The sequence below is a fragment of the Rhincodon typus genome, chromosome 16 (genome assembly GCF_021869965.1).
Source record: "Rhincodon typus isolate 14 chromosome 16, sRhiTyp1.1, whole genome shotgun sequence".
NCBI lineage: Eukaryota > Metazoa > Chordata > Chondrichthyes > Orectolobiformes > Rhincodontidae > Rhincodon > Rhincodon typus.
In genome coordinates, this window is record NC_063347.1 from 49,653,150 (window position 1) to 49,679,106 (window position 25,957).

At 40.4% G+C, this 25,957-nt stretch overlaps 1 protein-coding gene across 1 annotated transcript in view; it reads left to right on the plus strand.

Annotated features, from left to right (window-relative positions):
• LOC109914530 (acylamino-acid-releasing enzyme-like) overlaps positions 1-20,527 on the plus strand; it is a 136,872-nt gene extending 116,345 nt beyond the window's left edge. Inside the window, exon 23 of the mRNA XM_048606267.1 lies at positions 20,324-20,527. Coding sequence (XP_048462224.1) covers positions 20,324-20,351 — 28 coding nt within the window. The 3' untranslated portion in view covers positions 20,352-20,527. The remainder of the gene's footprint in view (positions 1-20,323) is intronic.
• Positions 20,528-25,957: the final 5,430 nt, after the last annotated feature.

Genomic DNA, 25,957 nt, shown 5'->3' on the forward strand with positions numbered 1-25,957 from the left:
AACCTGCCCCACACACCTTCAGAGATTTCCATATTCATGGTATCTTGTTTTTCTGTCATTAAAACGGATTATTTGATCATTATCACAGCCCTTTGTTGAGTTTAGGGGAGGCAATAGCCTAGTGGTACTATCACTGGACTGTTAATGCAGAGACCCAGGTAATATTCTGGGGACCCAGTTTCAAATCCCACTGGTGGAATTAGGATTGTGGGAGGAAACTAGAACACCTGGAGCAAGCCCATGCAAACTCCCTACAAACAGTCACCCAAGGCTGGAATCAAACCTGGGTCCCTGTGAGGTAGTTTTAACAACTGAGCCTTAGTGCTGCTCTCACTTCCAATTAAAAACCAGGAATATTAACTGCTAATGAAATAACTAGCCAATACTGAGGTAGTAAGAATTCATTTTGAATATATTACAGAATGACCTTTGGGTGAATGTGTGGGAATTGATTTTAAATCTCATTTTTCACAGCTGAAAAATATTAGATTTTTACGAAAACAACATTTTCCCTGCCAGTTCCAGAAATCGCTTTTGATATCAAACATGTTTTCTCCACTCTAACTGATAATGATCTGGATCTCCCCATCTGGACTGGCACCCTTCATAATTTCATTAGCTTTGTTTGCAATTAATTCAACTGGGTTTTCTGTATTTTGAACCAGAGAGCCAACATTTCCCTTTGCCTTGTAACAGGCATCTCAGGGTCACTTTTGCAAAGTTTGCTGCCTGAGGTTTTGTTCAGAGACACACAAGGAAGAATCAGTTCCAATGTGCCTTATTTGTGGTACGCTTCATTTCGATGATATTTTTCATAATTTTTTGTTCTGCCTTCAAAGTATTTAATATTTTAATGCAAAAGGAAAAAGAAGACGTGCGTTTGTGTCACACCTTTTGCAATCTCAGTCTGTCCCAAAGCACAGCACAGAATGAGTTTGGCCAATTATGTATCGACTGGCTCCTTACAAGTGGCACTCAAGATAGTTTCACTCCCCACCTCTGCTGGTGTTTCCTCTTTAGATAATGATGCAACTCTTATATTGGAAACAACAAATGGATCTGTCTCCACCACATTCTCAGAAAGTGCATTCCACATCCTAACCATTGGTTCTGTCAAAAAAAATCCCAGATTTTTCTAATATGAATATTGCTTCTATTTCTGCACACCTTAAATCAATGTTTTCAACAATTCTTTGCTTGGATAGGCTTGCAAAGTGAGCAAAAAATATTTGACCGAAGAGCAGCCACTGGTTCAGTATCACTGTGTCCTCAGATAGTCCCAGCACTTCCTCATGGACATCTTCAGATGGGCAAGGATGCCCTGAGCTGAGGTCAGTGTCTCACCTCTAGCATGGAAGGAGACCTTTTCTTGCAAACTCCTTGTGGAACTGATACAAAATGTGGGTCATCTGTTGTGTCCATTTAACATTGTTGCAAGATCTGGATAAGGAAAACACAAAATAATCTTTCCAGGGAAATGAAGACTTTACAATCCATAGGGGATGGACTGCATGATGAAATTAGAAGAATCAGTTTATACAGTCCTGAGCACAGATGTCTAAATAATTCCAGTGTATTTAAATAATCTGCGCAATCACTAATCACAGTTAATTTAACAATTCTGTTAAATTCTAACAAACCCAATAAATTTAAACTGTTTGTTTGCAAATGTGGGAATGTGTTAATGTTTATTCAATGCTCCTGTGTTCACTTCTAGCTGTCAGTGTTTGTTGCATGGTAGCAATGGAAAAACTAAACTTGATACTTTGATCATAGCTCCCTGGACCACTTAGTACGTTATTATGTAGCCCATCAGATCCAGAGAGAAATGACTAAAGCAGTTCCGCATCAAGGGCTTTCATAAAGCAAGTCCAGAATACTAATGTAGAGTAAGGCCAGTAAAAGCTGAAAAGAAATTGGCATGTACATAGCCCTGCAGGCAATATCAAGACCTCTCAAGCACAACAAAGTAAATGAGTTATTGATGAACTATTGTTTTTATTGCATAAGAACATAAACATGAGCAGGTATTCACCCTCAAATCTGCACCACAGTATAATAAGAACATGGATAATCTGATTTTGATGTCAATTCTAATTTCTTGTTGGCATCCTGTAACCTTTGATTTCTTTTCAATCAAAAATTTGTCTCACCCAGTCTTGAACATATTTAATGACCCAGATCTCCTGCGTCTGAGACGATGAAATTCAAAGATGAATAAACCTTCAAAAGACAAAATTCCTCCACCTTAAATGGAAGATCCTTTGTTTTTAAACTATGGCTTTAGATTTTCCTATGAGGGGAAACATCCTCTTAGCCTTTAACTTGTCAACCCCTCAGAATCGTGTGTATTCTAATAAAAACATTGTTAAGCCACTGTGACTTTGTGTGCAAATTTGGTAGCCAATCTCTTCTTTTTCTTCATGGGTTATGGATGAAAGCTTCAATGACCATTCTTAATTGCCTTGGAGAAGGTGGCAGTGAACTGACTTCTTGAACCACTGCATTCCTTGTGGTGTTGGGACGCTTATAGTGCGGTTACAGTGGCAGTTCCAGTATTTTGACGCAATGGGAGTAATGAAACACGATATTGTCTGGATGGTTTGTGACTTGAGAGAAACTTGCAGGTGGTCGTGTTCCCCATAGCAAGATCCCACAAACAGCATTGAGATAATTGATCACAATCTCCTGTTGATCGTGTTGGTAGAGAGAGTAATTCAGACCCAAGGCACTGGGGACACATTCTCTTCAATTGGTATGATGGCCCATCTGAACAGAATGACTGACGTTATACAATAGATTGTCGAAAAATAAATTTTATTTTGTGAATCGGAACTTTTTCTTAATTGATAAAGGGATTAAGTGATTGCAATAATCAACTAAGTGAACTGGCAGAGATGGACGGATTATTAGATTTACAAAATATAATCAATACTGGGCCTCAAGATTGAGAGAAGGGTTTGATTGCCAAATGACTGATTTTTGTCCAAGATGTCTCATTTTCTCATCACTTTTCAAAGCTCAAACAGGGGCTATTTATTTGACCACAGCCAGCAGGAACGATATCAGCCAATAGATGGCGATAAAAGTCCAGGGTTATACTGAGATAGCAACTTGGGATCATTCCTCCATCTCAATTTTTACTCTAATAGGAATTGGTTAGAATCAAGGCTGGTTTATATAGGGTCAAAGTTAATTGATCCGCATCAGCGGTGAGTAAAACAGAGCTAGGATCTCCCAATCACACATATTGCTGCAAACCTCTGTACCTTATTTCATTCCCGGTCTTTTAACCACAGTTTCCTTGAGCATTAAAACCATTGAGAAAAGACTGGTCAAAATTGTACTGTTCAGATTTGACTGAAAGGCAAATATAATTCCTGACTGAAATTCCGATGCTGCAACCTCTTCCTCTGTATCTAAGTCAGCAGTGAAATTTGGGAATGTGTACTCCTTCTGTTTCCCTTACTCCTCACGGCAGAGAACACAACCTTCATTCAGGGATTCACAACAGCAGAACAAGGGACATAATGAACTCATGATACAGACAAATCGTGGCTGGGGAGGTGGACCTCGCTGTATTAGTCATGCAATATTAGGCCGCTCATGCTTTTATTAAAAAAGGTGAGGGACAATTGATTCTTTGAGCATAGGTTAGTATCATTATCTAAATCTTGCTACTACTGGACTAATAGTCTTTCTGTTACATTGAAAACATCTTTTTCAAGTCTGTTGGGTGTCTGACATTGCACGTGGTAGCGCAGCCAACCAATCGCTTGTCTGTGTTCCCCTTCTTTTCAAAAAGTGGCCATTAGACAGGCTGAGCAGAAAGGGATAAAACCATAAGACCATAAGACATAAGAGTAGAATTATGTCATTTGACCCATCGAGTCTGCTCCATCATTCAATCATGGCTGATATGTTTCTCAACCCCATTCTCTTGCCCTCTCCCCATAACCTTGGCCCCCTTACTAATCAAGAACCTATCTATTGCTGTCTTAAATATAGCCAATGACTTGGCCTTCACAACTTTCTACAACAATGAGTTCCACAGATTAATCGCCCTCTGGGTGAAGAAATTCCTCCTCAGGTCAGTTCTCAAGGGTTGTCCCTTCTCTCTGAGGCCATATCCTCAGGTCTTGTCTTTCCTACTAGTGGAAACATGTTCTCCATGTCGGCTCTATCCAGGGCTCTCAGTATTCTGTACGTTTCAATCATATGTCCTCTCATCCTTTTAAACTCAATCGAGTACAGACCCAGAGTCCCCAGCTGTGCCTCATTTGACAGCCCTCATCTCTTGGATCATTCTTGTAAACCTCCTGTAGACCCACTCCAACACCATTATATCCTTCCTTAGATACAGGACCCAAAACTGTTGACAATATTCCAAATGCAGTCTGACCAGGAGCTTTATACAAACTCAGCAGTACATCCTTGTTCTTGTATTCTTGCCCTCTTGAAATTCATAGAAGTTTTGTCATAGAATCCCAACAGTGTGGGAGCAGGCCATTCAGCCCATTGAGTCCACACCAACCCTCCGAAAGGCATCCCACCCAGACCCAACCCCCTACCAGTCCATGTAACCCTGCATATCCATGGCTAATCCATCTAACCTACACATCTTTGGACTGTGGGAGGAAACTGGAGCACCTGGAGGAAACCCATGCAGACACAGGAAGAGTGTACAAACTCCACAAAGCCACTTGTGGTTGCAATCGAATCTGGGTCCCTAGCACTGTCGGGTAGCAGTGCTAACCACTGAGGCACTGTGCTGTAATAAATGCTAACGTTGCTCAGAACTCTCCACGTCAAACTTTTCTATACTGACTTGCCAGTGGGGCATTTCAGAGAGGCTTTACAGATCACACAATTATTATGGCACAGAAGGATGCCATATGGCTCATTGTGACTGCACAGGTTCTACTACCTAGTGCCAGTCCACTTCCTACTTCCCCATATTTCTGCACATGATTTCTGTCTAGATAATAACTTAATACCCTCTACAATGCTTCAATTGAAACTGCCTCTATCATACTTCCAAGAAGCGTGTTCCTTACACTAACTATTTGTTGTGTGAAGAAGGTTTTCTCATATCAACCTTGCTTATTTTGCTTATCACTTTAAATCTATGTCCTCTCATTCTTTCTTCTTTTACAAATGGGGACAAGCTTCTCCCTATCTACTCTGTCCAGCCCACTCATGATTTTATAAACCTCTATCAAAAATCCTTTCAACCATCTTCTCTCCAAGGAGAACAGTCCCACTTTCTTCAATCTATCCTCATAACTGAAGTTTCTCATTCCTGAAACCATTCTTGTAAACTGATTTTGCACTCCCTCCAATGCATTTAGACATTTCCTATAATGTGGTGCCCACAACTGTGCACAATATTCCAGCTGAGTTCTAACAAGTGTCTTGTACAGGTTCAACATCACCTCTCTGCTCTTGTACTCTACTTAACTTCTGAACTGTTTCTTAACTGAAACACATGAAATTTTCAAGTGGTTTCATTAGGCTGAGAGAATGCTCCTCCTGGCGGTTTCTGAATAAGAGGTCTGCCATTGAGCACTGAGATGACGAGAAATTTCTTCATGCAAAGGATTGTGAATCTTCAGCATTCTGTACTCCAGGAAGCAATGGATATATATAAACATGAACATATGAATTCGGAACACTTGGCCCCTCAAGCCTGCTCCACCACTCAATACAGTGTAGATCTCACATTGCGGCATGGTGGCAATGGTGCTCCGATCCAGGGAACTGGGGGTGGGTGTTAAAAACCTGAAGGGAAGACCATTAATGAGAAACTACAAGGCCAGCTTGCACTCCAAATGCAGAGGTGGAAAAGTGCCTGAAGTGAAGCTCAGTTGTGGTAGATGCAGGCTAGCAATAGACATTGAGATTCATCTAGACACCTAATCGATGGAGCAGCACAGCCTGAAGACTGAAGCTGAAGCAACTTTAGAAGAATGATCATGGCAGAGTACACAGTAAGCAAGTAAACTTTAAGAAAATTGGAAGCGTCCACAGAGAAGGGGAAGTAATGAGGACTCAGAAAATATACTGACAGCAAACATGCAAGGAAACAGGGTGCAGTTCAAACTGCAAAGGAGTTCCATGATTATGAACCCAGTCCGGCCCGCTTTGTTGAGAGTCACAAAGGGGAAAGGCTACGCAAGCAGCACAGAAAATTAAACAGTAGACTTGAGCAGTCTGCAGGAGGACCAGCAGTTGGGATTGCAGTGGAGCAGCAAGACAAACATTTTCTGGATGATGTGACAGGTTCATGGCAAGTAATCAACTTCCTTCATTGTATGGACATACGGAACAAACTGTGGTACAAAGAGATTGAAATACCTGTAAGAGGAATTATTTTTAAATCGGATAAAAGGCCAGATGTATGCTACATTTCAACACAATGGAATAGCAACTACAAAGACATTATGCATAATTCTCAATAATTATAATTCTTTCCTCGGCCAAGATGCTTGCAAGCTTTTGATGTTCTTGGTTAGCAGAAGCCTAAAACACTTCGATCCGAGCATTGCAAAAGAGTGGGGGGCAGAGCATCCATTTCTCTCAAGACAGAAACTGGAACAAATTACATTTAAAAAAGTGTTCTCATGACAGGTGTCATGTAGAAAATACAATTGAGAACTAGGCTGAATACAAAACGTTTAGGAGCGAAGTGAGAAAACACATGAGAAACAAAGAAGGAATATGAGAAAAGACTGGCAGCTAAAATAAAGGGGTATCCCAAAAGTCTTCTCTCGGCACAAAAGTTGATAAAAGGTGCTAAAACAAAAAGTAGCATCAACTAGGAGCCAAAAAGATCTATGTGTGAAGGTAGGGAGCATGGCTGAGGTATTAAATTAATGTTTCATAATGTAGGCAGATCACCTAGGAGATAGCAACAGAGAAGGCTACTCATTCATTAGAAGGGTTCAGAATTACTAAGAGGGAAATAAACTTTTGTTACTTAGACTTTACAGGACATCTGGATCAAATGAGATTAATCACAGGAGGAAGTGAGAGTGGAAATTGCAGGCACACTGACAATTATCTTTCAGACTTCCTTGGACTCAATGGAAGTGGTATCAGACGTCAAGAGAATGGCAAACTTTGTGCCATTATTCAAAACAATTTGTGAGGAAAAACCTAACAATTACAGACCAGTCTAATTTTGCTAGTGTGGGAACTTCTAGAAATTATATTACAGGATGGATTTAATAATCACATGGACAAATATAGGTTAATTAAAAAGAGTTAGCTTGAATTATTTGTGGATAATCCCATTTTACCACTTGCTGGAGTGTTTCTGAAGAGGTAACAGACTGCGTTGAAGAGGTAAAGTGATTGATGTAGCGCATGCAGACTTCCAGAAGCCATTTGATACAGTGTTACTCGTCAGACCTGTGCTAAAAATTATAGCACGTTGAATAAAGGGAACAGCAGCAATGTAGATAGAAAAGTGGCTGAGTGTTGGGAAACAAAGAGTAAGTATTAATAACTATTTTTCATCTAAATATGAACTATCAAACTGGATTTCATTCTATCACCTAACTTATCCAGTAGTAATGTTAGCTGGGATCATAACAAACATTGCAGGAATAATATTAAGTAAAGTGTACTACTCTAAAGGTGCAGAGAGACCTTGGTGTATATGAACAGACAAATGGAGTCAGCAGTTAATAAAACATTATCTTGGGCTTTATTAGTAATAGCATAGAGCAAAAAACAGGGTGATTTTGCTAAACCAGTATAAGTATACAGGATGGGCCAAAGGGCTAAAAGTTAATGATGATATTCAATAGCTGCATGAGAAAATAGATGTATAGGATGGGAAAATAGGCTGGGAACATTTATGATGATACTCAACAAGCTACTTGATCTTGACTGAGTCCAGTGAACATTCCGCTATGAGCTGAAGAAGACACCTGCAGCTGTGTTTTCTGTACCAGCCAGCAGTTTTGTCTTTTGTATCTGCTTTCTTTGTGCTGGCTGTTTGTTACACTGTATAAGCGAGAGAGATTTTTGTTCCAAGTTGCTGGACTTTGCCTTGGACTGGAATCGTCGATAGTGCCAGGAACGAACCTAAGCCTCCAGACCAGCCATTGATCGAGGTCTCATTGAAGGGCAGAAGGCCATGAGACTTGTTGCTGTTTCTCTTTTCTTTTCCACTTATTATTGCCACTATCATCATTATTATTAGTCAATAAACATTCATATTTGAGCAAATTGCTGTTGTCGAGTCTTCTCTACAATACAGTTAACCGAATCCAAAAGAACTGCTTGGATACACTCTGTGATCCAAGACAATAAGACACTAGTTAGACCTCAGCTGCAGTGTTATCTACAGTTTTGGGGGCCACACTTTAGGAACGATGCGAATGTATTGGAGAAGGTTCTAAAGAAGTTTATGAGAATGGTTCCAGGATTGAGTTTGTTTTCCCTGGAGAAGAGAAAGCTAAGAGGAGATTCGATTGAAGATTTCAAAGCTATGAGAGGTTTGAACGTTATAGACAGGGGGAAACTGTTCTTGCTTGTAAGTGATTCCAAGAATAAGAGGGCACAGATATAAATTCATTTGCAAAAGACGTAAATGTGATTTGAGAAGGAACTTCTTTCTACGTAGTGAATGGTTCAGGCCTGGGATGTACTGCCTGAAAGTGTGGTGGACGCAGATTCAGTCAAGATTCAGAGAGCATTGGATGAACAGAACAGAAATAACTTGCGGGGTTATGAGGAAAAGGCTGGAGAATGGCATTAAGCCAAGATGCTTATTTGAAGAGCTGGTGCAAACACAATGGACCAGATGGCCGCCTTCTGTATTATAATAAACCTGTGAGTCTGTGAAAAACCTCAACTCATCAAGAAGCCTCAACTCATCTCCCAAAACCTGTGTCGCTTTGGTTTAGTCCACTCACCCACCCAACCTCCCTATCTCTCCAAGACACTCAATAAAAAACTTTCCTGGGTGGATTTTTGTTTGTGTTTCTGAAAAGACTGTGTGGTTATCCAGCTTGTGCATGGGAAGCATTACATGTAAACAATTGCAGTGGAGGATGCATTAAGTAAAGTCATGTGTCTAAACAAATCCCAATGTAGATTTCAAAGTAACATTTTTAAAAATTTATTCAGTTATGCCATTTAGAATGTTGTCTGACCTTCTTGTTGGCTATAGGCTGGTTTGTAAACTGTGTATTCTTTCTTTTGATCAATGTGTCACTCAGCTGTTAGAGTTAATGATGGCTAACCTGTTTCTCATTTACTCTTCTTTCATCCATAATCCCTTGTCTAACAAACATCTATCCATTGCAGTTCGCATCCATAGTTTTTTTGGCAAGAGTTCCTGATTTCCTTTATGTGATCAACTTCCTAATTTTAACTCCTAAATGGCTTAACTCTAATTTTTAACTCTTTTTTTAAACTAAATCTTTCCTCTTGTTATGATTTCCTCAAGGGTATGTACTCTATTGAATTTTGTTATCATTAAAACAACTCTATTAAATCACCCTATAACAATATAAATTCAAAGGCATACAAAGTTTCAAAACTAATTATGCTCATCCAGGTATAAATCTCAAAAACAGCAACTTTGGGGAATGAGTGTGTGCTGGAGTTTGGAAAAAATACTCAAAACCTTAGTCCAACTAATAAGAGATGTATGAAATCAAATAAGTGCCTGTCAATAATTTTGAAAACAGTAAGCAATGAAAAATGAAGAAATAAGAATGGAATGATGCATTCAGCTGCTTTATTGTACATGCCACCACTAGGTGGAGCAACAAATGCACAGGAACATTGTGTTGCATTGAAACTTCATGACCAGCAAATGGTGCAGCCTTAGTAGCCACCTATCTCAAAGACGTTCTGAGCTTCCGCTCCTTCTGAGCAGCCACTTTCTTCCACACCTCCTGGCCTGGACTGAATAGGCACGAAGAAACCAGAGGGGATGGGGGAAGCCCAAGAAGAAGCTAAGGCAGCATGCGGAATTGGCAGTGCTTTTCAAAACTGATTCTTGTGAAATACTGGTGGAGCAGGCTTAGCATGTGCTGACGCCGCTGTGCACAAGATATGGTGATGTCAGCAGCACAGGCCAGATGATTCTGAAGCCTGTCGTAGCCAGGTGATGTCACTGACCTGTCTGTGCGCGTGTCGGCGGCCATTTTATTGGCCATGCTGGCATTCGGAATAATCGCTCTGTTATCTTTTTTGAGATTCAATGTCCAAAAGTGAATGCAGTATGCAGATTGGATCTAAACTACTGAAGCAGAACTTCACCCTATTTATGTCCCAAGCAACTTAAGATAAAGACCAACAGTCAGTTAATTAATTTTGATCATGATTAATTTTCGCTTTTAGTGATCTGTACTCGTGGATACCCAAAACACTCTGCTCAGTCACAACTCCTTATCTTTTCCCGTTAGGAAAATACACCAGTAATTATTTCTTCTCAGATTCAAAGTGATTAATATCTCCCATAGTTGTGTTCACTCGTTTAGTCAGTCTCTATCTCTTTGAAACCTTCTGCACCTACGACACTGTGCCTTCTAGCAGTGTCATCTGCAAAGGATTCTTTTATCTATCATTAATAAATATAGTGAAACGCTGAGGTCCCAGTACAAATACCTGAGAAATAAGCTTCTCACATATCAACAATCTGATAATGAACCTTTAATTCCTACTCTCTGTGTCCTGCCTCCCAACTGATTACCAAATCAATAAAATAGCACAATCTACACAGACACCGGAAAGAACAAAGAACAGTACAGCCTAGGAACAGGCCCTCCTCTCTCATCAGACTGCAGTGACATTTGATGCCTTTTGAAATTAAAAACATTTTAGTCTATGTGGTCTGTATCCTTGTGTTCCCTGTCTATTTATATACAGTAGCTGTCAGTAAGCCTCTTAAACATTGCTATGTAACCACCACCACCACCTCCTCTGGCAGTGTATTCCAGGCATTTACTGTCCTCAGTGTAAAAAACATGCCTTTCACATTTCCTTTAAACTTACCTATGTCCCCTAGTAATTGACATTTCTATCCTGGGAAAAAGACACTGACTATCCATTCTATCTATGCCTCTCATAATTTGTAAACTTTTAGGTTGCCCCTCATCCTTCGATGTTCAAGTGAAAACAAACCAAGTTTGTCCAAGAGATAGTAAGAACTGCCATTGCTGGAGTCAGACATAACACAGAGTGGAGCTGGAGGAACACAGCAGGCCAGGCAGCATTTCTAAAGAAGGGTCCCGACCCGAAATATCAGCTTTCCTACTCCTCTGATGCTGCCTGGCCTGCTGTGTTCCTCCAGCTCCACACTGTGTTGTCAAGTTTGTCCAATCTCTCTTCACAGCTATTATACTCCCAACCAGGCAACATCCTGGTAAACCATTTCTGTAACCTTTCCAAAGCCTCCACATTCTCTGGTAGTGTGGTGACCAGGACAGTATGCAATAAAATTCAACTCAGACTTTAATTGGTTGTTTAGTCCAATAATACAGCTATGACTAACCTCATTATTTGTGAGCTAGGGAGATTTAAAACAAAACTGCAGGCAGCATTTCTATTCCTGGTTGCTATCTGTAGATTTCTACAGGAAGGTGCAAGGGTTGTTGCTGAAGAAGCATAGGATTACACTCAGCAAAATTGATCTTCCATTAGCCTTTGTTTAATAACTGGTGTAAGTACCACTTGGGAAAGGTGTAGTGAGCCAATTCTGGAGCTGCAAACCAAGTAGGGGTCAGTGCAGAAGCAGAAATTCTGCTAGAAAGTAATTTTTTTTAAGAAAAGAAGCAGAACTTATTAGGAAAAAGGTAGGAAATAACATAGAGAAAACATTTGAAAGATGGCCAGACGTCTACATCAGTTGTGTTCTACTGTCTTGGCTGAGGGCAACTAACTTGAAATGGATCAGAAAGCTTGGTCACTATGCTCAATCCCCTTGTGACAGAAGTTGATGATGGAACAGTCTTTGCCTACAGTAGACGAGACAGGGTTGTGAACCCTGTGAGTAAAGTCTGTCTCATGGTTTCGCTGATGTCTTTGGATCTCCCAGGACAGACACTCATTTTGAACCGTCAGCATACTGCAGTTTCATCCACAAAACAGACAAGGGCTTTCAGCAATTACACTTTCAGATCCTTTTCATCTCATGTTGCTGTTGAAAATACTTGAAAGTCTTTCTTTTCTATATTCAGCACAAAGCCGAAGTGTGCCAAAAGAACCCAAAAGCCCACTGCTCCCAGGAGAAAGGTTTCAGTGCAGCTTCTGTTATAACTAAACAGTAGAAAACAGATGGCTTTATTTGTATGGATGTGGTTGCCAAGAAATCCTCCTTGATGATTAATATTCAGCAACCATTATGTAACTTTCAGGACCTTGAGTGTGTTGTTGAACTCATTTTCATTTGAAACATTATCTTTTTAATTTGTGTTTTGTTTTCCCCTCTCTTTTTCTGTAGGTGCTGGATGCAGTTAGGTAATGTTTCCACAGCAATAGTTGCCCTCCAGCATTGAGTGGCCATACTTTTTGGCCAAGCCCATTTGTGTTTGAAGACACTTCTTATTGTGTAAGTTGGGTACTTAGTAGAATTATGTAACTCCCATCAAATGCAATCACCTAACTCAGCATACATCAACGGACATATGACGGACATCTGGTATCTACGGCCATGTAAAACATCATGTTCAGTGTCCTTTATCCACAAGACAAAACTACCAGAGAGCATCCTCAACAATCTACCTGGCTCAGTAGCATCTGTTCATGACAGTATCAGTGAGTGTGAATACTGCACAATCCTTATGGAGACAAAGTACTATCTTCAGTTTGAGGATACTTTGTAGCATGGCACTGCCATTGTGCTGAATGGGCTGGATTTTGAACAGGTTAAGCAACTCAAAGCTGGGCATCCATCCATAAGACTGTGTGGGCCATCAGCAGCAGCAGGATTGTATTTGTACAATTTGTAATCTCAAGGCAAACCTCCCACTCTACCATTGCCATTGGACGAGGACAAACCTGATTCGATGGAGAGTGTAGAGAGGGATGTCAGGAGCAGCACAAGGCATACCTAAAATGGAGGTGTTGACCTGGTGAACTATACAATAGGACTACTCGCATACCAAACAGCACAAGCAGCAAATGATAGACAGAGATAAGTGATTATACCACCAATGGTTCAAATCTAACACATGTAGTCCTGCCACATCCAGTTGTGAATGGAGGTGGACAATTAAATATGTAACAGGAGTAAGAAGCTCTATACATATCCCCCCATCCCCAATTATGGAGGAAACAAGTGCATCAGTACAAAATACTGGGCTGAAGCATTCGCAAACATCTTCAGCCAGAAGTACTAAGTGGATGAGTTATCTCACTCTCCTCTTGAGGTCCCCAGAGTCGTAGATACCAGTCTTCAGCCAATTCGATTCACTCAACATGATATCAACATCAATACTGCATGGGCTTTGGATGTTGACGACCTTCCAAAAATAGTATTGAAGAATTACTCTTGAAAGTTAGCTGCATCCCAAGCTAAACTGTTCCAAAACAGTTACAACACTGGCATCAATCTGGCAGTGGAAAATTGCCTAGATATGTCCTATACATAAAAAGCAAGACAAATTCAACCCTAGCCAATTACTATTCCATCAGTTTCCTCTTGTTTATCAGTAAAGTTCTGGAAGGGGTCATCAACAGTGCTATCAAGCAACACTTGTTCAACAATAATCTGCTCAGTGACACGCAACTTGGGTTCTACTCGGGCCACTCAGCCCTGACCTGATTACAGCTTTGCTTCAAAAATGACCAAAAAGACCTGAATGCAAGATGGAAAGTGTGTCTCCAGTTTAAGGAGTGTGATAGAACATTCTCCACTTGCCTGGATGAGTGCAGCTCCAGCAACGGTCACGAATCTCGACACCACAATGCAGCCCACTTGACTGGCACTTCATCCACACCTTCAACATTCAGTCCCTTCACCATTAATACACAATGGCAGCAGTATGTATCATCTACAAAATGCGCTACAGCAATTCACCAAGGCTGCTTTGACAACGCCTACGAAACCCATGACCTCCAATCTAACAGGATATGCCCAGCAAGCGTATGAAAACACCACCGCCGGCAGATTCCCGTCCACGCTCCAATCCATCCAGCCTTGGAACTACATCACCATCACTGGATCAAAATTCTGGTTTCCTAACAGGATTATGGATGAACCTATATTCTCAGGACTGAAATTGTTTAAGAAAATAACTCACCACCAACTTGTCAATGGCAGCTGGGGATGAGAAACAAATACTGGCCCAGCTAGCACTACACCCACATGCTTTGAATGATTTTCTTAAAATAAACAACAATGACATTCCAGTCAAAAAGGTAAATTTACAGAGACACAAACAATGGTGAAGCCCACAAAGCATGTAAAAGGGCCTGTGAATGATGTAAGATTAACTAAGAAAGAACTAAGTGCTATTCCACTAACCTAGAGTTAGGAAGAACAATTCCGCTTCAAAGTTCTCAACCAACTAAATGCATGCTGCTGTTTGGATCCTAGATATTAAGGTCTGAGATTGAGAAAAAATCACTTTGGAAAGTCAAGAGTGCATTTCTACTGCAATGTGGGGGGTGCGGAGGTGTGGTGTGTGGGTTGGGAGCAGAGGCTTCCTCAAACCACTTGGATTTACATTTTCTGTGCAGCTCCAAATCTACTTCAAAAAGTCCCATGGCCTCTTTATAAAATTCATTGCGTGTGAATGCTCATGTTGACACTTAGAACACAGAAATTTGAACTGCAGGCAGGGAGATCTGTTCAAACCCACATGCTTGAAGTTATGCCCTATCTGATCTAAGCCAAGCAGTACGAAAGAAGTACTATAGGCCAGAAGAGGAACTGAAAATCCTACTTTCGGGGTGACTGTTGTCGTACAAACCAGTGCCGATTTTTTTCTTTCAGCTACTGTGTCATTTCTCTAATCTAGTTGCAAGCAGACAAGAAAGACCACACAAGATTTTGTGTTCAAATGACAGTAGGTTGTGCTGCTATTCCATTGGTTAATAGGACAGCCCTCCTCCCACCATCTCTCACAACAAAAATACATCACAAAACCCTCATAATCTTGACATTCAGAACCTAAATTTTGTTGTTTTGTTAAATAAATTGCTTTCAGGACCGAGTTGGCAACGTTTAAGATAGAGTATCTTCAATCTTCAGTTCATTGTGATGTAATGATGGTAGTAATCAACTCATTAAGAGAAGGAATTGATGTGATGGCAGCTTAACTATGATTTTACAGAGTTGGGAAACCAGACTGCTAAGTCAGATAAGATCAGGCCAATTAAAACACCAAGTTCCTTATTCTTTGCCAATGTATTTGCTGGATACTTAGGCAGTTTACAATAGGAAATAGGCATGCTTCCTGCTGTTTTCTGTCTACCTACCTTTACTGTTCCACCACAACTTTGTTAAATCCTCTTGTAGTTTTATTTTAAAATTTATATGATAGTAAAAGGAAATATCAGACCACCCTTGGAGCATTAGACCACAATCCTAGACATCGTAATCTCAGCATGTTGAGAAATCTTATTACACATCTCTGGAGCCGGTGAGACTTTAATGCTGGCCTCCATGTCCACAGGTAGAGACACTACCAATGTACCACAAGCACCAATTATCTAGTTTTAAAGTACCATCACTGTTGTAACGTCAAAAATGTGGCAAAGTAGCACACAGTTATGTCTCACAAACAGCGATGTGCTATTGGCTAGATAGTCTTTTAGTAAGATGGGTGTTTGAGGAATATCAAGGGGAACTCACTGTAGGACCCAAGAGGACAAATAAAAGTAACCGATTGGCTGTGTAGCTCTTTTGGACAGGTGCTTTATAAATGCAGCCACTTTCCACTTTACAACTAATTGTACATTAAGCAATGTTCACTCTTTAAATAACTTGCTGAATATCAAAATGATCACTTGATGCAGTCGCAAAATTTACAGTAACTTTAATATGATAAAACATGCCAAAAGGAGCTGTATGGGACCATGTTTGACAAAACAAAAACACTGAGCTAACAGAGGAGAGCAAAAGTGATGTACTGGAATAAGACCATGGTTGGAGGAATGTAGATTTCTCCTAGGTCTGTAGGAATGGCTGCAGAGATGGGGAGGATGAGACTGTGAAGAAACTTGAACTAATCACTAAGCATGATTTTCATTTGTTTCTCCCAATCTGGAATGGTAACTGAAATCTATCTGCAGCTTTCTGACAAGGTCGGGGAGTAGATGTTTCCTCCACTGCTTGGGCGGTGTTCTGGCAAGACAGATTACTGGGCCCTTACTGTAGAAGCAGTTAGATTTTCCTTTCAATTGGCAGGTTATATAAAGTTCAGGAAATCTGTTCAGCAGATTACTGATCAAGCAATGAAATGAAAAATCATACCTGGAGATTCTAGAGCATAGCCTCAACAGTGGGATTATAGTACCACCCCTATAATTTTGGACCAGACATTCTAGTTTTCAGTGGCATGTTAAAATTTTTTTAAAATGAGAACAATAACCTTTTGCACTTCATAAGCCCACCCTTAATTGACATTGCTGTGTCGAGTAAGATAAAATTATAAAGCTTATCAAGGCTTTGGACAAATGTACATTACCATTAAAGCGAATATCTTTCCAGCCTTGCTCTGCCCCTGTCTGAGTTTGCGTTTGAATAAAGGTGGTATTAAACATGATATTCACTTAAAAGTCAACAATTGTGATAAAACAGTGTGAGAAGATTGTATTGATGTCCTGCTGAAAATTGTGTGACAAACTTCTGTTTGGGGAGCAAACAATTCCTATTGCATTGCTTTCGCAAATAGGTGCCTTTGATGGGTACAAATAAAATTTGCACTTTTAGTATGGATAAACATCCCTCAAATGCTTAAAGGATATTAACTAAACAAGAGCATATTTTTGCAGGATTGGTCAAGAACGTAGGCTTTAAAGGAATATAATAAATAAAGGATGAGCAGAGAAAGGGCACACAACAGGGTTTACTGCATCCCATCCAGTTTGTCCCAGGGTTCACTCTATCCTACTTTCCATTCTTTTATCACTTCTAAATGGTGTGTCGTTGGGCACTTAGTTCACTATGTTATTGCCAAATTTCCAAAACTAATTTTTGAATGAGAACACTACAACTTTAAAAGATAGCGAGTTGGTTTATTCCTGAAATGAAAAAGATCAGTTTCACAATGTTCATAAAGCATGCATTATGAAGAAATGTCAGGACCTGAGTTGTATCATGTGAATGAGTCAAGTGGCTAAGAATTGCTGAAATGTGGTCAACACCAAGTAATAACACTGTCACTTATATCACCTATAGCTATAAGTCACAAAGATGTTCCCCTAGGCTGATAATGATTTTTCGATCTCACTGCTTCGCCTCTCTGTTCACTTTTATAAGAAGCTTTAAATATTTTCCCATTATTCTCAATCTTTAGCTTCTCAGGTTTTTGTCCTCTTCTACCACTTCTGTTTATATTTTTCCTTATCACCTTCCACCTTTTCTTTCTCCTCTCATTTCTGGCTTGACTACACCTCAAGCTTGTTAACAACTAACTTTCACACTGCACAAGTGCCAGACAATGGCCATCTCCAACAAGCAAGAATCAAAACATTGAGATTCAGAGGTAGCAAGAACTGCAGATGCTGGAGTCAGAGACAACACAGAGCTGGAGGAACACAGCAGGCCAGGCAGCATCAACAAACAAATTTCAGGGCAGAGGAAATTACCGGAGGGCTGCAGTGGGAGAGAGATCCACTGAGGTCTTTCTGGAGTGAGGAGGACAATTTCTTCAAGGTGGGCACCCTTGGAAGAGGCTTCACAGTGGGATTATAAATTACTCAGAGGTAGCAAGAACTGCAGACACTGGAGTCAAAGACAACACAGTGTGGTACTGCTTGGCCTGCTGTGTTCCTCCAGCTCTACACTGTGTTGTCCTCTTGAGATTCAACAGCAATTCTGAATTCTCACTAGCTACATTCAGGCATTTCATTGATTAGAAATTGTACCAGATCAGCAATTTAAATACAGTGAATGCAAAAGCATATCAAAAGCTAGGAATTCTGCAGTGAATAACTCACCTCCTGATTCCCTAAAGACTGTCCACCATCTGCAAGGCACAAATCAGGAACGGGAGGGAATACTCCTCCTTTTGCTGGATGAATGCAGCTCCAACTACACTCAAGGAGCTAACGACCATCCAGGATGAAGTAGTTTGCTTGACTGGGGCTTCATCTACCATTTTCAACGTTCACTCCCTTCAGCACCGAAGCACAAAAGCAGCAGTGTGCACCATCTACAAGATGCAATGCAGAAATTCACCAAAGCTCCTTAGTCAGCTCTGTCCACACCGACAACTGCTGCCATTTCGGAGGACATGAATAGCAGATACATGGGACCACCACAATTTACAGATTCTCCTCTAAGCCACCCATTACTTTGACTTGGATCTATATTGCTGTTCCTTCACCGTTGCTGGGTCAGAAACTTGGAAATTCCTTCTTACCAGATCTCACCACATTGACTGCAGCAGTTCAAGAAGACAGCTCACTGTCACCTTTTCAAAGACAATTAGGAATGATGGAAACCCTGAAGTATGGAAGCAGGCCATTCAACCCATCAAATCCACATCAATCCTCCAAAAAGCATCCCTCCCAGACCCACTCTATCCCTGTAATCCTGCATTTCCCATGGCTAACCCACCTAGCTTGCACACCCCTGGACTATGGGCAATTTAGCATGGCCAATCCATCTAACCTGCACATCTTTGGACTGTGGGAGGAAACTGGACCACCCGGAAGAAACCCACACAGACACAGGGAGAATGTGCAAACTCCACACAGTCGCCTGAGAGTAGAATCAAATCTGGATTCCTGGTGCTGTGAGGCAGCAGTGCTAACCACTGAGCTGCTGTGCTGCCTGATTGCAGCATAATCAGTGACATCCATATTCTGCAAAAGAATAAAAAAAACTTATTTAATTGTTAACTTCTTACTCTCATCATACTTGGTGATGGAATGCAAATGGCCTTGACCTTTTTACCTCTCATGGTTCCAGTGTCTTTATCTAAACTGCACTGAACTAAGTAAGTTTGGGATTTGTATCTAATGTGGGATAAATCTTAAGTATGGTGCATTGTCTGGGGCTATAGATTGACTCAATGTAATAGGCATAATATTTGGAAATGTGTGTGTGTGTGTGTGTGTGTGTGTGGGTCAATGTGTGTATATGTCTTTGTGAGAGTGTGAGAGATATTAAGTGGCTGGATGCAGCAGCACAGCAAAAAATTACAGAGAATATGCAAGCAAAAACTGTTGAGAGGTGAAGTACTGCAGTCCATTTTGCAGGATAAACCCAGACCTATATTCCAAGTTGAAAGGGATGAGAAAAGAAATGGTTTTGTGGCCAGAGTTTTGATCGTTGCCAAGGATAAAACAAACTCTATTGGATCTTGAATAACCTTAGTAAACAAATCACTCAAACTGACAAGGCAGAATTGCACAAGGGAAATGACACAATTCTATCAGGAGAAAACGCTCTTAAGTGTCTTGTCTCCTCCAGCAGCTCACCCGAAAATATTTCAGAACTACAACATTTGTGAATTAATGACAAGTAGAAAATAATGCCTTTTACTTTAGAATATTCAATCAGGGTCATTTGTCACACCTTGACAGAACGTGCCAAAGTCTGATATAACTTCTTTATTCCCAGAAACACACACTTTAATAGACAAGAGGTTCTTTGCCAAATGCACCAATGCACGTTTCATTTAAAAAAAACACTAAAGAAAAGTCTGTCCTGTTCACCCAGCTAGTTAGAAAGCAGGACAATGTCTTCACCGAGATACTTAACTTGAAGTACAATCGAAAACCATCTCAAGGGTGCTTGTTAAGGATGACAAGTTTCTAATTGACTGTCAAGAGAAATGATTTTGAGCCTCTGATTGAGAGAGAAAAGCAGAGCTGAAGATGTTGCTGACAGACAGACTGCATTTGCTGCAATTCACCTCATTATACTGAAAGGATGGGATGGAGGTTGCTGAGCACATTTCAGCCATTGCTGATTGACTCCAACAGCCTCCCTCACATACAGAATAATATGTTGGCCGTGTTTCAAAGCACTTGAAAATGAATGCAGACTGAGTACCCTCTGAACGGCCTTGTTATGAATCCAAATGTAAAATATGCACAACACTTTAAATTTCTGTGGAACTTTGTATCCTAACATTTAATACCATACATACTTTTATTATTGTTTGTGGTTTTATCACAGAGTGAAGTTATATGTCAAGTGCAGTTGAACGATTTACTGCCACCAACCAGATTATTTTGAAGAGGAGGCCACGTGTGTGAGTCTGTCCTTCCAGTACACTGCCTCCACTTCATGAAGACTCCCTTTTGCACTTCTCCATGGAAACATATTCACAAATGAAGAAGGATCATTGGACTTGAAATGTTAACTCTGCTTTGTCTCCAGGGATGCTGCCAAAACTGCTGAGTTTCTCCAGCAATTTCTGTTATTGTTTCAGATTTCTAGCATCCGTGGATCTTCGTTTTGTTTTGATGAAAGTTGAATGTTGATCATCTATTTTTACAACAATCATAACAAATATTACCCAACATATGTAGCTAATGGGTCACAGTTTGCTTCAGCTGTGAATGAACGCCAGAGGTTCATTACACTAACACATAGCCTACAGACGTTCTACGGGATTTTGCACTTAAATTTATAGCAGTCGGAGAGACGTTTCAGCACCAAAGCTTCTATAAGTTCTCTAAATTATCAGGGCAAGCAATTATTTATATCCTTAATTGATCCAATTAATACGTTGCTAATGGGCTGCACAGATTCTGATCCAATAAGTCTTAGAATATTGAATTCTAGACCAAATCATGAATAGACGGCAAAACAGAGAGAACCAAAGACATTATTAAGTCAAAGAGATAAACGTGATAGAAGCAATCATTGGAACTCAAGGAATGAGATTCTGCACTTGCAAAAGTTAGTGTTTGATTTCTTAGAGCTTGTTCATTTGTAATTAAGACTTATCGAATCATTTAAAGAACTATTTATACGGTGCAGGATAAGTCCTAACTATTTCTGGTGATTTTGTCCACCACTTATCATCCAAGTGCACTGTTCCATGTGTTTCAATGCTGAGCTATCAGCAAGATACTGGTATAAAGCAGTTCCTGGAAGTGCAGGGCAACTCAGGCAGCAACCTGTTGCTTTCCATGTTGACCTGCCCAGGTGGAGTTGCCTTGAAATTGTGCTTTTAACAACACAATTTTTCCAAGAGAAAAGTCCAGTCCAATGTTAACGTGTAATCATCTCTGTGATGATATTCCCTATCGATCAACTATCATTTGATATTCTAGTTTTTGTTACATCAAAGTTATTTATTTACCTCCCCAATGTAGGTAAATAAATGGTAAAGTAATGGTATTGAATATATATTGTTATAGAGCGGAGGTTGACCCCCTTCTGATAACTAAAACTGAAACACCCAGAGAGGAGCGCTTTACCCTATAATCTGTTAAAAGGAGTGTGAGAAGGGGTGTAATCCATTTTTTCCAGCAACTTCTGGTGGTTAAACCCCTGACTCTCAATTTACAATCGACAAGTGACAATTTATTCATCTAACCCGAACAGTGAACAAATTAACTAAATTATCAACAAACTGCATAAACCCCTTCTAACTACACAATATTCCTGAATAAAATAAGATTCTGGTGGTATGCAGTTCCAATAAATACAAGTCCCACTTATATAAAACAAAAATAATTAAAACAAGAATTTAGTCACTTGAAATTACAGCCAGGTTACGTGTCTTCCGGAATGTTCTGTGCCTTCTCCGTCAAATTCTTCCGGTTGCCATCCATTTTAATTCACCCTCCCGCTCCCCTGGCAACATGTCCATCCTTCTCCCCTTCCACTGTCAAAGTGAGGCCAAACGTCAACTGGAGGAAAAACACCTAATATTTCACCTTGGGAGCTTACAGCACAATTTCCTCAACATTGACTTCACCAGCATCAAAATCCCTCCACCTTCAGCCTTATCCCATGTCCAGCCTTCGTCCTCCTCCTTGCCTCCCTGTCCTGACCTAACCTGTCCCTCTTCCTACTCACCTATCCGCTCCACCCTTCTCACAGCACAATCGTAATACCCCTGACCTGCATCCAACTATCTCTCCTACCCTTCCCTTAGCCCCACTCCCTCCCTCTATTTATTTCTGGGGTCCCCTCCCACTCTCCAGTCCTGACAATGGGTTTCGGCCTGAAATGTTGACTTTTCTGCTCCTTGGATGCTGTCTGGCCTGCTTTTCCAGCCTCACATCTATAGATTCTGGCTTCCAGCATCTTCAGTCCTTATTGTCTATAGGTCTGACCGGGTTCCTTTCTTAAATTTCTGAACCGTTGTCTATATTCTTCTTTTACCAATTGTAGGCACTCAAAATAGCCTGTTTTACTTCTTCATATTCTCTTGACACCTCTTCCGACAGCACTGCGTACACCTCACTAGCCCTCCCTACCAACTTGTTCTGAAGTAACATTACCTGCACAGTCCATCTGCCTAGCCAGTTTCTCAAAGGAAATGAAAAGGCTTCTACATCTTTTTCATTGAATTTTGGTAATGTTTGGACATATTTGTATATATCCCTACCAGGCTGTTGGCTACAATGAGTTTGCTCATCATCACTTCTATCTTGTACTTTTACTTCTGCTATTTGAAGTCATTTTACTTCAAGTTCGAACTTCATCTTTTCCAACTTAACATTCTTTTCCTTTCTTTACCCTCTAACATGGCTTTTCTTTCCCTTTCTTTTTCTTCTAATTTCAGTTATCTTATTTACAATTTAATTTTTTCCAACTCCACTGCACTTGACTGTTTCTCTGATAACTCTGTTACAATTTCAGCTTTCTTCTTATTCCTGGTTAAACCCAATTTTAGCCTGTCTGCTAATTCTAAAAGTGTCTCCTTTTTCTATCCTTCTAAACTTTCTTGGCAAATTTGGGAAGCATCTTCGACCCCCCCAGAACCTCTTTAGCAATGTTCAGAGCCATTTCCCCACTTTTGATTTAACCAACAACAAGCAACCAAAATTAAACAAATTTTCCACTTCTCACTTAAGTTTTATTTAAGGATCTAGGACACTAATCCCCAAAATCTGTTTAAATCTGCTGGAACATTTCTAACCCCAAATCTGTTCAAATCTGTCCAAATCTGTCCTAATCCCAGGCCCAATCTGTTCCAATCTGTCCCAATCACAGACCCAAGCCAGCCAGATCCCAGATGAGCCCTCAATCTGTTCTAAAGTGGAGGTTGATGCCCCTCCGATAACTAAAACTGAAACACCCAGAGAGGAGCGCTTCACCCTATAATCTGTAAAAGGGTTGTGAGAAGGGGTGTAATCTGTTTTTTTCAGCAACTTTTAGTGGTTAAGTGAAATAAACACTCACCCCACACTCACTTTGCAATCAACAACTAACAATTTATTTATCTAACCCTAACAGTGAAAAATTTATCTAAATTATTAACAAAACAAATAAATTGCTTCTAACTACTAACTACTCCCGAATAAAACAAGATTCTAATGGTATGCTGTTCCAATAAATACGAGTCCCACTTACATAAAACAAAAGCAATAAAAACAAGAATTTAGTCACTTGAAATTACAGCCAGGTTATGTGTCTTCCAGCATGTTCTGTGCCTACTCTGTCGAATTGTTCTGTCAGGAACATTAACTACTTGTGCAATAGGTACCTTTGATTTAGATGGTGCTTTTTCTAAAGCTCAGAGAAGACTGTGAGAGCCAATGATTCACTCTTGAGAGTTGAGACCTGTTAACTCTTGCCGGGGAGGCGATGGCCTCGTGATATTATCACTGAATCCAGAAATCCAGATCATATTCTGGGGACCTGGGTTTGAATCCCAACATGGCAGATGGTGGAACTTGAATTCAATAAATATCTGGAATTAAGAATCTAATGATGATCATGAATCCATTGCCAATTGTCAGAAAAACCCATCTGGTTCACTAATGTCCTTTAAGGGAGGAAACTGCCATCCTTACCTGGTCTGGCCTACGTGTGACTCCAGATCCACAGCAATGTGGTTGACTCATAACCGTCCACTGGGCAAATAGGGATGGGCAATGAATGCTGCCTGGCCAGCGAAGTCTTCATCCTGTGAATGAACAAAGAATAAAGATGGCAATCTGCTCTCCCATCTTTGCCCAACTGCTGCTTCTTTTATACCCTTGATGACATATCAATATTCCTTACAATAGGATTGGTCCTGTGTTGGGGGAGGCAGTGGCCTAGTGGTATTATCATTGGACTGTTAATCCAGAGACCCAGATAACATTCTGGGGACTCGGGTTTGAATCCTGCCATGACAAATGGTAGAATTTGAATTCAATAAAAATATCTGGATTTAAGACTCCATTGCTGATTGTTGGAAAAACCCATATGGTTCACTAGTGTCCTTTAAGGAAGGAAACTGCCATCCTTACCTGGTCTGGCCTACATGTGACTCCAGACCCACAGCAATGTGGTTGACTCTGAACCTCCCTATGGGCATTTAAGGATTGGCAATAAATGCTGGCCTAGCCAGCGATACCCTCATCCCATTAATGAATCAAGAAAAATACCATCAGTTTTAAATTTAATTGGTTTTTGATAGTTGAGTGCCTGGTTTAAATTAATTGGCTAAATTCAAAACTTTTTTGTCTTGGTAACAAAACAAAACTGCTATTTGGTCTGCTGACTGGACAGCCCTTTGATACATTTGTTTCAATTCAGGTTCTCTGTGCACATGCAAACCCACAAGCTGCTGCCAACAGACATCCTTTTTGAATCTCTAAACATAGAAAAAGCACATCATCTTTGAAAGGGACCACACACTGTTTTCTCCCCTGGCATTTTACAAACACCAGTATTTTACAATTATCAAATTCTAACGTCCTGCCTCCCAGTCCATAAATGGTCAACTCAACTTCACATTAATATTGATCACACAACTCACAGACACACTGAACTGAGATGCAGGATTGCTACAATGTCTCATTGTCAATCTCTTTTTCTTTTGCTATGGTGTTAGATTGAGCCAGCTATTCTTTGTCAAAGTCCACATTATATGGGGGCTAAGTGGACTGTAGTCATGAGCACAAACGTTGGATGCATTATTCCTGCCAACCGAGGAACGCCAAGATCAATTATAGCAGCATACTGCTTCACCATTAAAGATCAAGGAAATCAACACAAATGAAGATATAAAGACAAAAGTGTCCAATTAAGTCATTCCATCTATATACAGTACAGAGCACACAAAATTGATCATTTCCACTTCTGGAATTCTTAATGACAGCAGCAATTTTGAGGGTTCTGCTTGTAAACTGCGCAACATCAAGGGCCGAAGGGCCTGTGCTGCGCTGTAATGTTCTATGTTCTACACAGGCTTGAATATCCCAGGTTCAAACCTGGAATTAGAACTTTTTCTTTATTCCATCCAATGTGCACCAAGTGGGAGTGAGAAATGTAGCTGGAAGCTAGTCTGCTTGCTTCTTGAAGTCTCCTGAATTATTTTGCTTGACCTGACCACAGACATTGCAAGTTAATGGTTAACAATGGGAAAATATCATATGAGACATTTTCAACCCTGTAGGCTGAGTGACACTGTAAGATAATATGTGTATTCCAGCATTAAAATGCACTAAGGCAGAGGTGGGAAGAGGATGAGGTGTCTTATAAGAAGGAAAAGACTTTTTAGCCTCATTTAATTGACAGTACTGGCCATCTAACAGTGCATTAGAAACCATTGCTATTTTCCCTCCTCTTGCAATTGAGATGTTAGTAGTACTGGGAGCCTGTTACAACTATTAGCATGATCTTGACCCAGAGGGA